The 12228-nt window shown below is 48.1% G+C and overlaps 1 protein-coding gene across 5 annotated transcripts; it reads right to left on the reverse strand.

Annotated features, from left to right (window-relative positions):
- Nucleotides 1-22: 22 nt before the first annotated feature.
- Nucleotides 23-6567, reverse strand: TROAP (trophinin associated protein). Of its 5 annotated transcripts, none has more exons than XM_010964247.3 (15): nucleotides 6420-6567; nucleotides 6016-6170; nucleotides 5728-5914; nucleotides 5056-5213; nucleotides 4829-4966; nucleotides 4555-4637; nucleotides 4001-4053; nucleotides 3420-3541; nucleotides 2360-2476; nucleotides 2169-2252; nucleotides 2009-2068; nucleotides 1613-1744; nucleotides 821-1454; nucleotides 356-549; nucleotides 23-195 (listed from the first exon to the last, which is right to left on the reverse strand). In XM_010964247.3, exons 1-15 carry the CDS (start codon nucleotides 6565-6567, stop codon nucleotides 148-150), a joined length of 2313 nt encoding a protein of 770 aa, XP_010962549.2. In that variant the 3' UTR covers nucleotides 23-147. The 5 variants fall into 5 exon arrangements, 3 of the variants coding, with proteins under 3 accessions (XP_010962549.2, XP_074231017.1, XP_074231018.1); XM_074374916.1 differs by having other exon boundaries at nucleotides 3420-3568; XM_074374917.1 differs by lacking the exon at nucleotides 1613-1744 and having other exon boundaries at nucleotides 3420-3568.
- Nucleotides 6568-12228: the final 5661 nt, after the last annotated feature.

Consider the following 12228-nt stretch of genomic DNA (forward strand, 5'->3'; position numbering starts at 1 on the left):
TAGGGCCAGAGGAAAACAGACATTTGGACACTTTAGAAACTTTATTGAAGGACAAAAGGGTGTTGGCTCCCAATCCATGGAGCAGAAAATAAATAAGCGTTAAAAGGAAGGAGCAAGGCAGCACAGGAATGGGTAGAGGCGGATGCCTCATGACGGAGAGTCCTGTGGGGCAGGAGAACCGACTGGAATAAAACTCTGAAGAGAGAGAAGAGCTTGTTACAGCCCGGCCATCTTTGCACCGCAGCCAACTCTTCCTATTGACCTCCGTAAAGGAGCCGAGGCTGGCCGCCTCCCCACCTCCTACTTCCCACAGGCCTGCTGTGCAGGCATAGCTGGCTGCAGCCTGGAGGCTCACCAGGGCGTCCTGCCATTCCAGCAGCGTGGCTACAGGGTTGGTGCAGACCCGGGTGAGGCCTGAGGGAGGCGCTCGGCTGGTGTAGAAGGCACACTCATCATCCAGGCGGGCCTCGTGGAAGCAGTGGATGGCGGTCAGACATGATTTGAGGCGCTGCCTCAGGGCCAGGGTTCGAGGCGCCAGACTGCTGAGGTCTGAGGGCCAGGGGCCATGGAGAGTTCAGGGAGGACTCTGGACTCCTAGACTCCCAACCATATACTGCTCTGTCCCACTCCCCAACCAAAGGCCAAGCCAATTAGGAACACAGGGCTGAAAGCACAGCTCCCCCTTTCTTCCTGAGGGAGAGACGGGCTGGAGCAAGGCAGGTAGGGGAAAGAAAGCATGGGATCACCTGGTGTGGGGCAGGCCCCGCTCCAGCCAGATGAGCACCTTCTTTGTTCACAACCCCTTCAACCAGCTCCTTACCTGCCTGGCCTGGTGGGGGCCTCAGAGACTGGAGTGAGTGGATAGGGGGGCTGGCGCAAAGTGGGTGTTGAGAGGAGAAGGTCAGGGTGGTGGTCGCTGGAGCCCACTGACTGCAGCAGGGGTGTCGGCTGGACTCTGGACTTCTGGGTTCTGGGGAGCAGGCCTCTGATACCCCAGGCTCTATCCTAGGGGAGGGCTCTGGGAGTCCTGTCTGCCCCTGGGGGCAGGCCTGAAGGGGTCCAGGCTCTCCCGGAGGGCAGGGCTCCGGCATCTCAGGCTGTTCCGGGGTGGAGGGCTCTGGTGTCTCAGGCTCCCTCCTCTGGTGGGACTCTCTGGTCCCTGGCTCTGCTGGAGGGCAGGGCTGAGCCACCTCAGGCTCTGCTCCAGGGCAGGGCTCCAGTTCCCCACACTCCTCTGGAAGGTGGGGCTCTGGCTGCCCAGAGTGTTGTAACAGTCCAGGAAGGTGGATAGACCCAGGATTATGCTCTGGGGCATTCAGTGTTCTAGAAATTTCAGCCAGCAGGGGCTGAAGTTCAACCATATCCAGAGAGGAGCCCCCACTAAGGGAGGCACATTTGCCCTCTGCCAGCCCCTCTACCTCCTGTCGCAAAAGCTGTTGCAGGATACTGATGCGCTGTGGGTGGGAGAGAGTACCCCAACGTGATGTCAAGATGTGGGTGCAAGTCTCGTATGCACACTGTCCTATTCCCATACCCGCCCCCCTCCTGTCTGTCTTGCCTCCAGCCCTGTCACTGCCCATCGGCATCAAAGCTGTTGCCCACACAGGCCCACCTGCATCTTCAGCTCCTGGAGGTTGGGGGTTCTATTGGGGTGGGGTCCATGAGTTGCCATGGGTGGCTTCCCAGACCCCTCCGGCAACCTTATACAACTCTCCTGGTCAAATAACCGGACTGCAATCTGTTCCTGCCACATAGGAGGAGAGGGGCCATGTGAGGAAGCCAGGCTGGGGTAGGAAGAAGACTAGTGTCTTCTTCTAGGAGTCCCACCCTCATGAGGAAGGGATTAGGTCCTTAATTGAGAGGCCCTAGACTTGGATTAGGAGGGGCAGCAGAGAAGTAGGGAGAGTTGGGTAGCTTTTTCAGAGAGCCACCTGCCTCAAAACTGCTGGGCCTCAGGCCCGCAGGACAGAGCGAGGAATCTGAGCATGGGAAGGTTGCAGGTACTTACCCAAGGCAGGGCAGGCTCTTCAGGGCAAGGCTGAGGGGAGAGGCCACTCAACCATCGGGCCTGGGACAGAAGTGAGATGCCATAACTCTCCCTGTAACCATGCATTCCCTTCCTCCTGGAGCCCTGGCCTATGACAGCTACCCACCCTGCCGTCTCTTACCTGTGGAACTCTGGGGGCCGATGGGAGGGGTGTGAACTGAGTTTTGGGGCGGAATGCGAGACGCCGCAACACTGAATATGAGGTCTGGGGAGAGATGGGGGTGGCTGAGCCGGAACAAAACCTGGACCCAGCAGGGATCCCAGCCAGACTGTTCTGCCCTTGCCCAGCCCCCAGGAATTGTGGATACAAACTGGAGCTGAGGGGCCAGGGGAGGGTACACGCTGAGCCCGTCCAAAGGGTGATGGTCGGGTGACAGAAGGTGGCACTACTCGGCCAGGGGAGGGCATCAGGCAAGAGCCGCAGCCATCCTGTGGAGAAGGACGAGGTGGAAGAGTGATCCCTCCTACTTTGCACTGCTGTGTTGTTCTTACTTCAGCAGCCAGTGGGATTTTTGTAAGATCTATCAAATCATGGCCCTCCCTTGTTCCTCCCTGCTCCCCACTGCTTTCCACTCACCCCAAGTAAAAGCCAAGGTCTCACACTGGTTTACAAACCCCTACCCAACCTGATCCTATCACCACTCTAACCTCACTTCCTGTCTTTACTCTGCTTCAGCCTTGCCTTTTTGCTGATCCTTAAACACAATGGGCACATCCCCTCTTTTCATCAGTAGTTCTCGTGGCCTGGAACAGTCTTCCCCCAGATATCTGCATGGCTCACTCCCTCAGCTCTTTCTGCTCTTCACTTAGCCACCCCTTCTCCATGGGAGTCCCCTGACCAATCTATTTCAAACTGCAATACCCAGTCCCCTTCCACTTCTCCTTCCCCTTCAGTGCCTTATTTTTTTCTTTTACAGATTACTTATCACTATATGACAAACTATATAACTTATGTATGTGTTTATTTTTGCTCCCCCTTCTAGAATGTGAACTTATTTACTACTGTATACCCAGAACATTGCTTGGCACACGGTAGCTGGTCAATAAACACTTGTGGAGTGAACGCACAAATGTTTTTGGCTGACAAGTGTCAGATCTGTCTCACTCTTGGAACTGATCTGATGTTGATACAAATATATACCAGACTGTGGCCTCTCACTTCCAGGCCTCAGATACATGGTAAACAGAGGCCGGTCCCACTTGGGAGAGGGCCTGGACCCATCTGGGGTAAATCAGGACCCAGTTAACATCCAGAGGCCCAGGCCAGGACTGCCTGGCTCCACCCACAGTCCTCAGTGCCAACTGCTGCTGGGGAATTGCCCCATGCATCTCCCCAACTCCCCTCCCCCATCTCAAGAGGGTCCCATCTCACCCTGCTGTGGGTTGTCTCTCGGGTTTCTTTTAACAGTACCCGCTTGGCCAGACCAAGGGGGCCCCCTCCTCCTTCATCTGAGTGAATGACAACTTCATGTTCTCCTTCAGGGAGAGAGGAAGCTAGAAGACAGACATTTTCTGTAGTGTCTGGAACACACATCAAAGGTTGGTACAGGGCTTTGCAACCTCTGAGGAGGGTATGCCAGTTTGACAGCCCCCAGTGCACTAGCAGGGGCAGGGACCCCATCCAGCATCCCTTTGAAGCCTAGCACAATCTCAGTAACCACTCATTAATCTGAACACCCTGAGTGGGTGGGGGTGTGGTGATAGCTCTTAGGGGTTGAGGAGTGAACAACGAGTGGAAGGTAAACCTTGCAGAAAGTGGCAGAGAGAAGGTAGAAATGGGGACCACATCCTTCGACACCAGTGCAACTGGGCCAACCTCCGGACTATCAAGAAGGTCCCTTCCCCTCTGGCTCCTTCTGACTTGGCCTGCCCCCTGAGCCTGCTGAGCTTTCATGTCTTGCTCCCTGCTCCAAGCAGACCCCTGCTCCTCTCTCCCCGGCCAGACACACTCACCGGGCTGGACAGGGATCTCCCGAAGTAATCCTGAGGCCTGGCTCACTGAAGTCCTGATGACAATAAGGACAGCAGCTTGCTAGTCACTGAGTACCAAGTAAGAGCTGGGCACTGTGCTAAGTGCTTTACAAACATCATCTCATTTAATTCTCACAACAATCTCAAATGCTGATACAAACATTATCTTCATTTGACAGATTAAAGAAACTGAACCTCGGAGGTTAGGGCAAGCTTGCACAGCCTTTAAGTGCCCAGAGTCAAGAACCTAACGCAAACCCCATTTATTGCCACAGTCTATGCTCTGGCCACTAAACAAAAGAGATGGCACCTCTCATTTCTTTCCCCTTCCTTCCCCCATAACCTGAAGAAATGGATGTTATACCGAGGACTGGTGATGAAGGCCTGAACCCCATTCCAAGGGCTCACCCTGGGCAGTCACAGGTTCCCTGCCCGGGTTGGTGGGAAGTCCTAAAGCTACTGGAAGGCCCCTGTTCTGAGGGACCCCTGTATGAGACACTGGATCATTCTTTTTCAAATGACCCTCTTCTCCTTACCTGCTGCTGCCACCTGTCTCTTTTCTTAGCTCCTGGAAATGAGGACGAGCAGAAGGGTGAGAAGAAGGTCCTGAAGGAGGAATCTGATCCATAGGAGCAAGGGAAAAGGCAGAGTCAGAGGCAGGGCCCAAATCTTCAGGCCCCATCACCAATCCCACATGCCTTGACACCACCCCTTTGGCTCATCACAAGGTACCTTCTCTTCCAAGGCCCAGCTTTGTCCTTGGAAGGAGGTCCCAGAAGCACCGAGTATCAGCCCATCAAGGACACTCACCAGAGCTTCTAGCCTCTGGGGACAAAAGGTCCGGCTGCGAGGTCCTGGTCCCTCTAGCCTTGAGAAGCAGGAAGCCCTGGCAGGGTCCAGTCGGTGGGTGGGGGTTCTGGGGGCCAAATATGCAGAGGCCCGGGCATGCTAGGACCCCAAAAGAGGTTATCAGCACAGGCTCAGGAATCCCTCCCCAGTCCATCCCAGCCTGATCTCTTCCTATCCTGGCTCATTACCTGGCCCCTCCGGGCGGTGCCTCCCTGGCTTCCTCGAATCAGTACTCTCTGAGCCAAACTGGGCTGGCGCCCAAGGCGACAGCTCTTCACCCCCTCACCTGACAGGATGGTGGCCAGGGCTGCAGGGTCAGCCACAAACTCTATGGTCCCTGGAGCCTCTGCAAGGGAAGAGGAGAAGAAAAGGTGAAAAGGAACAGGAAGTGGGGAGGCTGAGGGGCCAGGGAGCCTAGCAGTCACCTTGAGGTGCAAGAGGGAGCCAAAGAGATTCATGTAATTGAACTCAACTCACCATTCACAGAACTTTACTCTGTGTAAAACACTACTCTAGGCACTGGCGCCAAGAGATGAGTAAGACAAAGCCCCATCCTCAATCAGCTATTATCAAACTATAGAGAGGTAACAGACTCAAGCAAAGCATAGACATGTTATAAAAGAAGTACAGCAAAATACTAGAACACAGAGCAATTGACGGGGGATGCTGCAAAAGACTTTAGAAGAGATGACATTCTGCTGAAGGAAGAAAAGGGCTTCTAAGAGCAAAGAGGTTTCCAGGAACAGGTATTAGGACTTATAGTAAACAGGGGTGGGGGGTGCAAAGCTCCCAAACTCCACTGCACCCAACCCATTTTCCAACTTAGCCAAGGAGACTGTTTTCAATCCTTCAACAAGTACCTGTCTGGGGAGGGAGCCTAGGCCCCACATTTTGTCCCCCAGGGCTAGGCCTGAGCTCCTCCAAGGGATTCCGGAGCTGAGTGCTCCCCACCGATTTCTCTGATTGGTCTGTTTGAAGTGTGGCTTTCGGCCTGGGGCCTGCTGAGTCAGCGAGGGGAGGCTGAATACTGAGCTTCTGCACCAATCTCTGGGGAAGAGAACAAAAAGCTGGGGCTTAGCGTTTGGGTGCATTGCTGGTGTGTGCTGCCTCCTTGTAGCTACTGTCTTCACCCCTCAGGCCCCTCTTACCCTTGGATCTTGGTTCTCCTGGTCCAGGGCGCAGAGTTTGGCCGTGGGGAGAGGAGGACGTCTCTGAGAGCGAACGGGAATCTTGCTAGGGGTGGGAGATACACTCCGGAGGAGAGGATCCTTCGTGGTTTGGAGGGTGGTCATGACGGCTACAACTAAGACGGAGAAGAAGGCAGGGTCGGGGATCAAAGGTCAGCCAGTTCGAGGCTTCGGTCCTGACTTCCCTGATACTCCCACCTCCGCTCAAATCCATGCGCCCATAAGATCCGGTGCCTACAAGGTCGCTTTTCTAGGCGTCACCTCCTGACACCCGGAGCCTATTCTTTCGCCCCAGGACCCCGAGCTGCCTCTCCTCCCTATGAGCCCCCGCAGCCCTCATTCCCTCCAGGATTTCCATGCCGCACCTCCCCTGGAACCCCTCAGAGTCGCCCCCAATGCTTTCGCTATTTCCCCGGACTCTGTCGGCTCCTGCTGCAGATACTTCCCCAGTTTGTAAAATACACCAAGCTCCTGATTGGCTCGTCTACGCTCCCGCGGAGGCGCATGACGCATGACTCAGCTGTCCAATCCACAGGCTTCGGAGGCGGGCGCAAAAGAAGGACTAGTGGTCGAGCCGCTTTCTGGCCAGGAAAAACCTGACCCGACTCAATCAGCCAATCCGAGAGCGGAGCGCGGGGTGGAAGGCGGGGAAAGAAGAAGGAGCAGACCGTTCTGAGGCTAGGGAAGGCGTGGCGCTCCAAGTCCGGGCGACAACGGGCGCCGTCTACTCTCGCGAGGTCTCGGGACCGGTGCGGAATGAATCAGTCTCGCGGCACTGTGGGGAGGGCTGACCTCCTGCAGGAGGCTACCTAACGGTGTCGGAGGCTGGCCGGAGCCCCTGGCCGGACTCTGACCAGAGTAGGGCGGCAAACTTTGGGGCCGCCGTTCCAGACACATTATACGAATTGTCTGCACGTTGTCTCTGGGACGAGGAACTGCCTCCAAACAGGCGGAGAGGGCTGGAAAAAAGTGAACAGCCAAACAATGACAAAAATGAAAAGATACAATCATTTTTAAACTGGAGCCTCACGACTGGTGAGGTGTGGTCTCCATTTTAAAGATAAGAAACAAGACTCAAAAACTGTGTCATTGAAACTCCTTCAACACAACAGGCCTGGAGGACTGGGGAGAGGTGTGTCACCTGCCTGTTGCTGGCAGGCAGGAGTGTGACAATGAGGGAACTTAGAATACCCCGGTTAGAATGGAAGGGGTTAAACTCAAATGGAAGACGGGAAATGGGCGATGGTTTCAAGTGTATAGGATTCTGGTAGGTTCTTCCCCTGACTCCAGTGGTTCCTGTTACTGAAGCCAGAAGCCTAGGAGTTATTCTTGAATTCCTCTTTCCCTTCCCTTAAAACTCTCCCTCACTCTTATTAATTTTACCTTTTAATTATCTTTGGAATTCATTTACTTTCTTCCTTTTCATTACCTCTACCCTGATTTCACCTAGAGGATTGCAAAAGCCTGCCACCCTCCATTCTCTCTTGCTCTCCACGTTAATACAGTCACCATAGAGCAGCTACAATAATCTTTTCAAAATGCAGATCTGATCATGCCACAGTGCCTTGACCTCTCCTCACTCGAATTCCCCATTTTGTACCACTTACCTCCTTGTTCTCTGCTTTCCAACTCCATTGCCTCCTCCAGTTCCTCAAATTTGTCATATTCCTTCTAGCCTCTCTGTTTGGAATACCTTTTTTGCTTCCACTTTGCCTATTCATGCCTCCAAATTGATGTTCACTGTTACTTCCTTATAGAGGCCTTCTTTGAACCCCTCTACTCACAACTCACCCTATTCTAGAAAAAAGATTCCTTAGTTATGTGCTCTCAAAGAACAGTGTTTCCTCAGAGCATGTATCTCAGTTCATCAATGTGAACATAATGTATCATGTTTATTAAACTTGATCTCTCCTGCTAGACCTCTATGAAGGTGGTGACCTTTTATTTTTGGCTCACATATTTTCAATGCCTTGCATTTGTGCCTAGCTGTAAAGGTGCTCAGTATTTGTTGAATGAGTCCATAGATGAATGAATAATTGATCAAATGAATGCATGGAGTGATAGGGAAGACCTCCAAGAAGAAGTAATATTTGAAACTCCTCTTTAAAAGAGAAATCTATTCTAGTCACTTGTAACAGTGCTTGCAAAGGCAAGGAAGCAGGAAAAGAATATGGAGTGTTTATAGTATAGTAAAGTAAGTCCTTAGGGGTAGATGGAACGTAGGACAGTAGGGAATAAAACTAGAAAGATGATCTGATTTGAGGGAAGGGGAGGGTCAGTCACCTCATTTCACTAATAGGTACTATGAACGTGCCAGGTCCTAACTACTAGATCAGCAAGGATGGCTGACAAACACTGTGTGCCTACTGTGTGTAAGGCCCTTTACCAGACATTTGGGATATGGGGAGGAATAAGGCTGAAGGTGAAGGGTGAGGAGGCACCAGGATGGAGGTTGGCTGCACAATAGCTTTATATGATATTAGGGTTGTCAGCACAGAGGGTGAGGATATAGCTCAAGTAGCAGAGCACATGCTTAGCATGCACAAGGTTCTGGGTTCAATCCCCAGTACCTCCTCTAAAGATAAATAAACCTAATTACCTACCCCCTAGAAAAATCTAAATTAAAAAAAAAAAGGTGGTCAGCACAGTGCAGGTCCAAGTTCACACCCCCCAGACTTGAGTTTGTTAGGCTACCCAGAGTAGATCTTACACACACACTGATCAAATTTGTAAGCAAAACTGAGTGATACACCTTTCGGTGAGCAAAATATTTATGCCTGCCCCTCAGGGCACTGCCTTCACAGAGTCAAGGTACAAACGAGACTGATTTTATACTGTAAAAGTCTTTAAAAGAGCCAATGTTCAGAATATCTGCCACACCTATCAGAGCATTCAACCTGTTTTCTACACAGCAGTCAGAGTGACCTGCTTCTGTTTGTCTTTGCTGGACCTTGCATATGGGGAGGTGCAGGCCACGTCTCTTGTTTTATCCTGTCACCCCTCTTCATTCCCTATCTGATCTCCTACTCCTCTCCCTCAGAGACACCACTCTCACGTGACTGATGTAAGTTCTTAACTACACGTGTGCTTATAAATGTGTAGGGTTGTATATTTGTTTCCTATTGCTGCTGTAACAGATTGCTACCAATTTAGTGGCTTAAAACTGTACAAGTTTATTCTTTTACAGGACTGAGGGTCAGAAGTCTAAAATCAAGATTTGGCCTGGCTCCATTCCTTCTGGAGGCTTCAGAGGAGGGTCTGTTTGCTTGCCTTTTTCACCTTCTAAGAGGCTGCCAGCATTTCTTAGCCTGTGGCCCCTTCTTCCATCACTCTGTCCACTTCCTTCTGCTATCACATCTACTATACACTGATTCCCTGCCTCCCTTTTATGAATACCCTTGTGATTACATTGGGCCTTCCCATATGATACAGGATAAATCTCAAGTCCTTAAACACATCTGCAAAGTCTCTTTTGCCATGTAAGGTAACATTCATAGCTTCAGGGAATTAAGATATGGACATCTTTGTGGGGGCATTATTCAACCTACTGCAGGTTATTTAGTGTATGTGTTTTTAATTTGCGTAAATGGCATTGTCACATATTTTATTTTTACTTTTTTTAGTCAACTCTGTTTTGAGGATCCATCATTATTGCTATATATAATCTAGTTCACGCTTTTAACAACTGCACAGGATTCCATGATAGGCATCCATCATACTTTGCTTATCCATTCCCCACTTCCAAAAATTATCTTGTGTTGCCCACTGCGAACCTGTTCAAGAATTTCCCTGGGACATACATCCAGGAATGGAATTTCCAAATCATGAATTTTACACAAACTTAATTTCACTAAGCACCTCCAGGTTATTTTTCAGAAAGTCTGTAGTTGTTTATACTCTTAACATTGTTATTTGAAAGTTACTACCTCTGTCCTCTCAACATTTGATATTACACAAGTTCTAATGGGTATTCAGTGGACTGTTGGTTATTTTAAATTGCATTTCTCTGATTAGTAGTGAGTTTGAATTTTTTTTTCCATTCTTTATTTTTTAATGGAGATACTGGGGTTTGAACCCAAGACTTGTGCATGCTAGGCAAGTGCTCTTTCACTGAGCAATCCCCTCCCTCTGTGAGTCTCAATGTTACTTCATATTCTTATTAGCCCATAGAGCTCTCCTTCTGTGAAATGCCTATTCATACACTCTGTGCACTTTTTTCCTATTGGTTTTCCTGTCTTTATTTCTTTAACTTATACAATTCCACTGTATATTCTACATATTAATCCCATGTCCACTTTAGACACTGCAAATATTTCCTTTACATTTGTAGTGAAATATAATTGATTTTCTATCTGGCAACCTTAATGAACTCTTGGCTTTCGTAGTTTCTCTATTGATTCTGTTGGGTTTTCTATAGACATAATTATGTCTTCTGCAAATAAAAACAATTTTATATATTCCTTTTCAGTCGTTTGTACCTTGTTGAGTTTTTTGTTGTTTTGTTTGACATTGTTGAGTTTCTTCTTACATCATTGTATAGAACTTCCAATATGATATTAAACAGTTACAGTGCCAGGGCAAACTTGAGTTGTGGGAAACCATCTAAAGTTTCTCCAAAGAGTAGCCTTTCATTTCTTTTTTTTCCCACCTTTTTTGGTGGAAAAAATCTCAAACTTACAGAAAAGTTGCATGAGTAGTACACAAAATCTTTTTTTTTCTCAACCATTTGAGAGTAAGTTGCCAATGTTGCCTTATTTCTCCCCAATATTTTAGTGCATATTTCCTGCTAACAAGGACATTCTCCTTCAATAACCACAGTGCAACCATCCAAATCAGGAAAAGAACACTGATACAGTCCATCCATCCAACCGTCAGACCCTACTCAAGTTCTTCCAGTTTTCTAAGTGATCTTCATAGCAAAAGGATCCAGTCCAAAATCATGTGTTGCATTTAGTTGTCATATCTATTTAGTCTCCTTCAATCTGGAACAGTTCTTCATTCTTGACTTTCATGACCTTGACACTTCTGAGGATTACAGGCCAGTTATTTGCAGAATGTCCTTCAATTTGTGTTTGTTCTGATGTTTCCTCGTGATTAGACCCAGAGAACGTGTCTCTGGCCGGACTACCACAGAAATGATGCTATTTTCTGTCTACTGCATCCTATTCAAGTGGTGCCTGTTTCCAACTTTCCTGTGATGGGAATACTTTGATTACTTCATTAAAGTGGTATCTGCCAGGTTTCTTCACTGTAAATTACTCTTTCCCCTTTGTAATTAATATTTTTTGTAGGGGGGGTACTTTGAGATTATGTAAATATTCCATTCCTCGTCAAACTTTCCCTTTATTTACTTAATTATATCACCATGGATTCATAAATTCCCTTCTATTCAGTGGATTATTATCCAATTATGATATTACTTATTTTGTTACTCAAGTTGTCTCTGATTTGGTCAGTGGGAGCCCTTTCAAGTTATCTCCTGTATCCTTTCAGTATGTCTGTATCCTTTAGCATTCATCATTTTTTAGCATTTTTTTTTCTTTCTGGCATAGAAACATGTTTCAGGCTCAATATATACTTCCCCTGCACTGACTCTGGAATCAGCCATTTCTCCAAGGAGCTCTGCTTCCTTTTAGAGGAGAATGTTATTTCAAAACCAGGAGCTGGACACTAGCTGTGCTCATTGCTATATTGTTTTTGTTTTTATCTAGAAAATATTTTGATTTTAAAATAATTATTATTTATTTAGATTTAATAAGTTTATTACTTTTTCTTTTTATTACCTTCGCTTTTCATATGCCACTACTTTATTCCAAAACTACTTTCTCTTAGGTTCACTTTTTAAAACTTCCTATTTGGAGTATCTCCTTTAAAGATTCTTTCTGAAAAAAAATCTGTGGGTGATAAAGTTCTGAATTCCATATGTCTGAAGATTTCATAATTGTATGTTATTTTGGCTGAGTATAGAATTCTGGGTTTGAAGTTATCTTCTCGGCACTTTCACAGTATAGCTCCATTGACTTCTTATATTCCATGTTTCTGATGAGAAGTCTGTTGTCGATATGATCTCATTGATTTGTAGTAGTCTTGTTTTTTAATTCTCAGGGAGCTTTTAGAAATCTTTCTCTTTTTTTAACATTTTTTTTATTGATTTAAAATCATTTTACAATGTTG

This window comes from Camelus bactrianus, chromosome 12 (assembly GCF_048773025.1).
Source record: "Camelus bactrianus isolate YW-2024 breed Bactrian camel chromosome 12, ASM4877302v1, whole genome shotgun sequence".
In the NCBI taxonomy this organism is placed as follows: Eukaryota; Metazoa; Chordata; class Mammalia; order Artiodactyla; family Camelidae; genus Camelus; species Camelus bactrianus.

Coding starts and splice junctions, on each gene's coding strand:
- TROAP (XM_074374916.1), bottom strand. CDS start 6,567: ATGCGTCATGCGCCTCCGCGGGAGCGTAGACGAGCCAATCAGGAGCTT. Junction 1,745..2,008: donor AAGAGCCTGCCCTGCCTTGG/GTAAGTACCTGC, acceptor CCTATGTGGCAG/GAACAGATTGCAGTCCGGTT. Junction 1,455..1,612: donor TCCAGGAGCTGAAGATGCAG/GTGGGCCTGTGT, acceptor TCCCACCCACAG/CGCATCAGTATCCTGCAACA.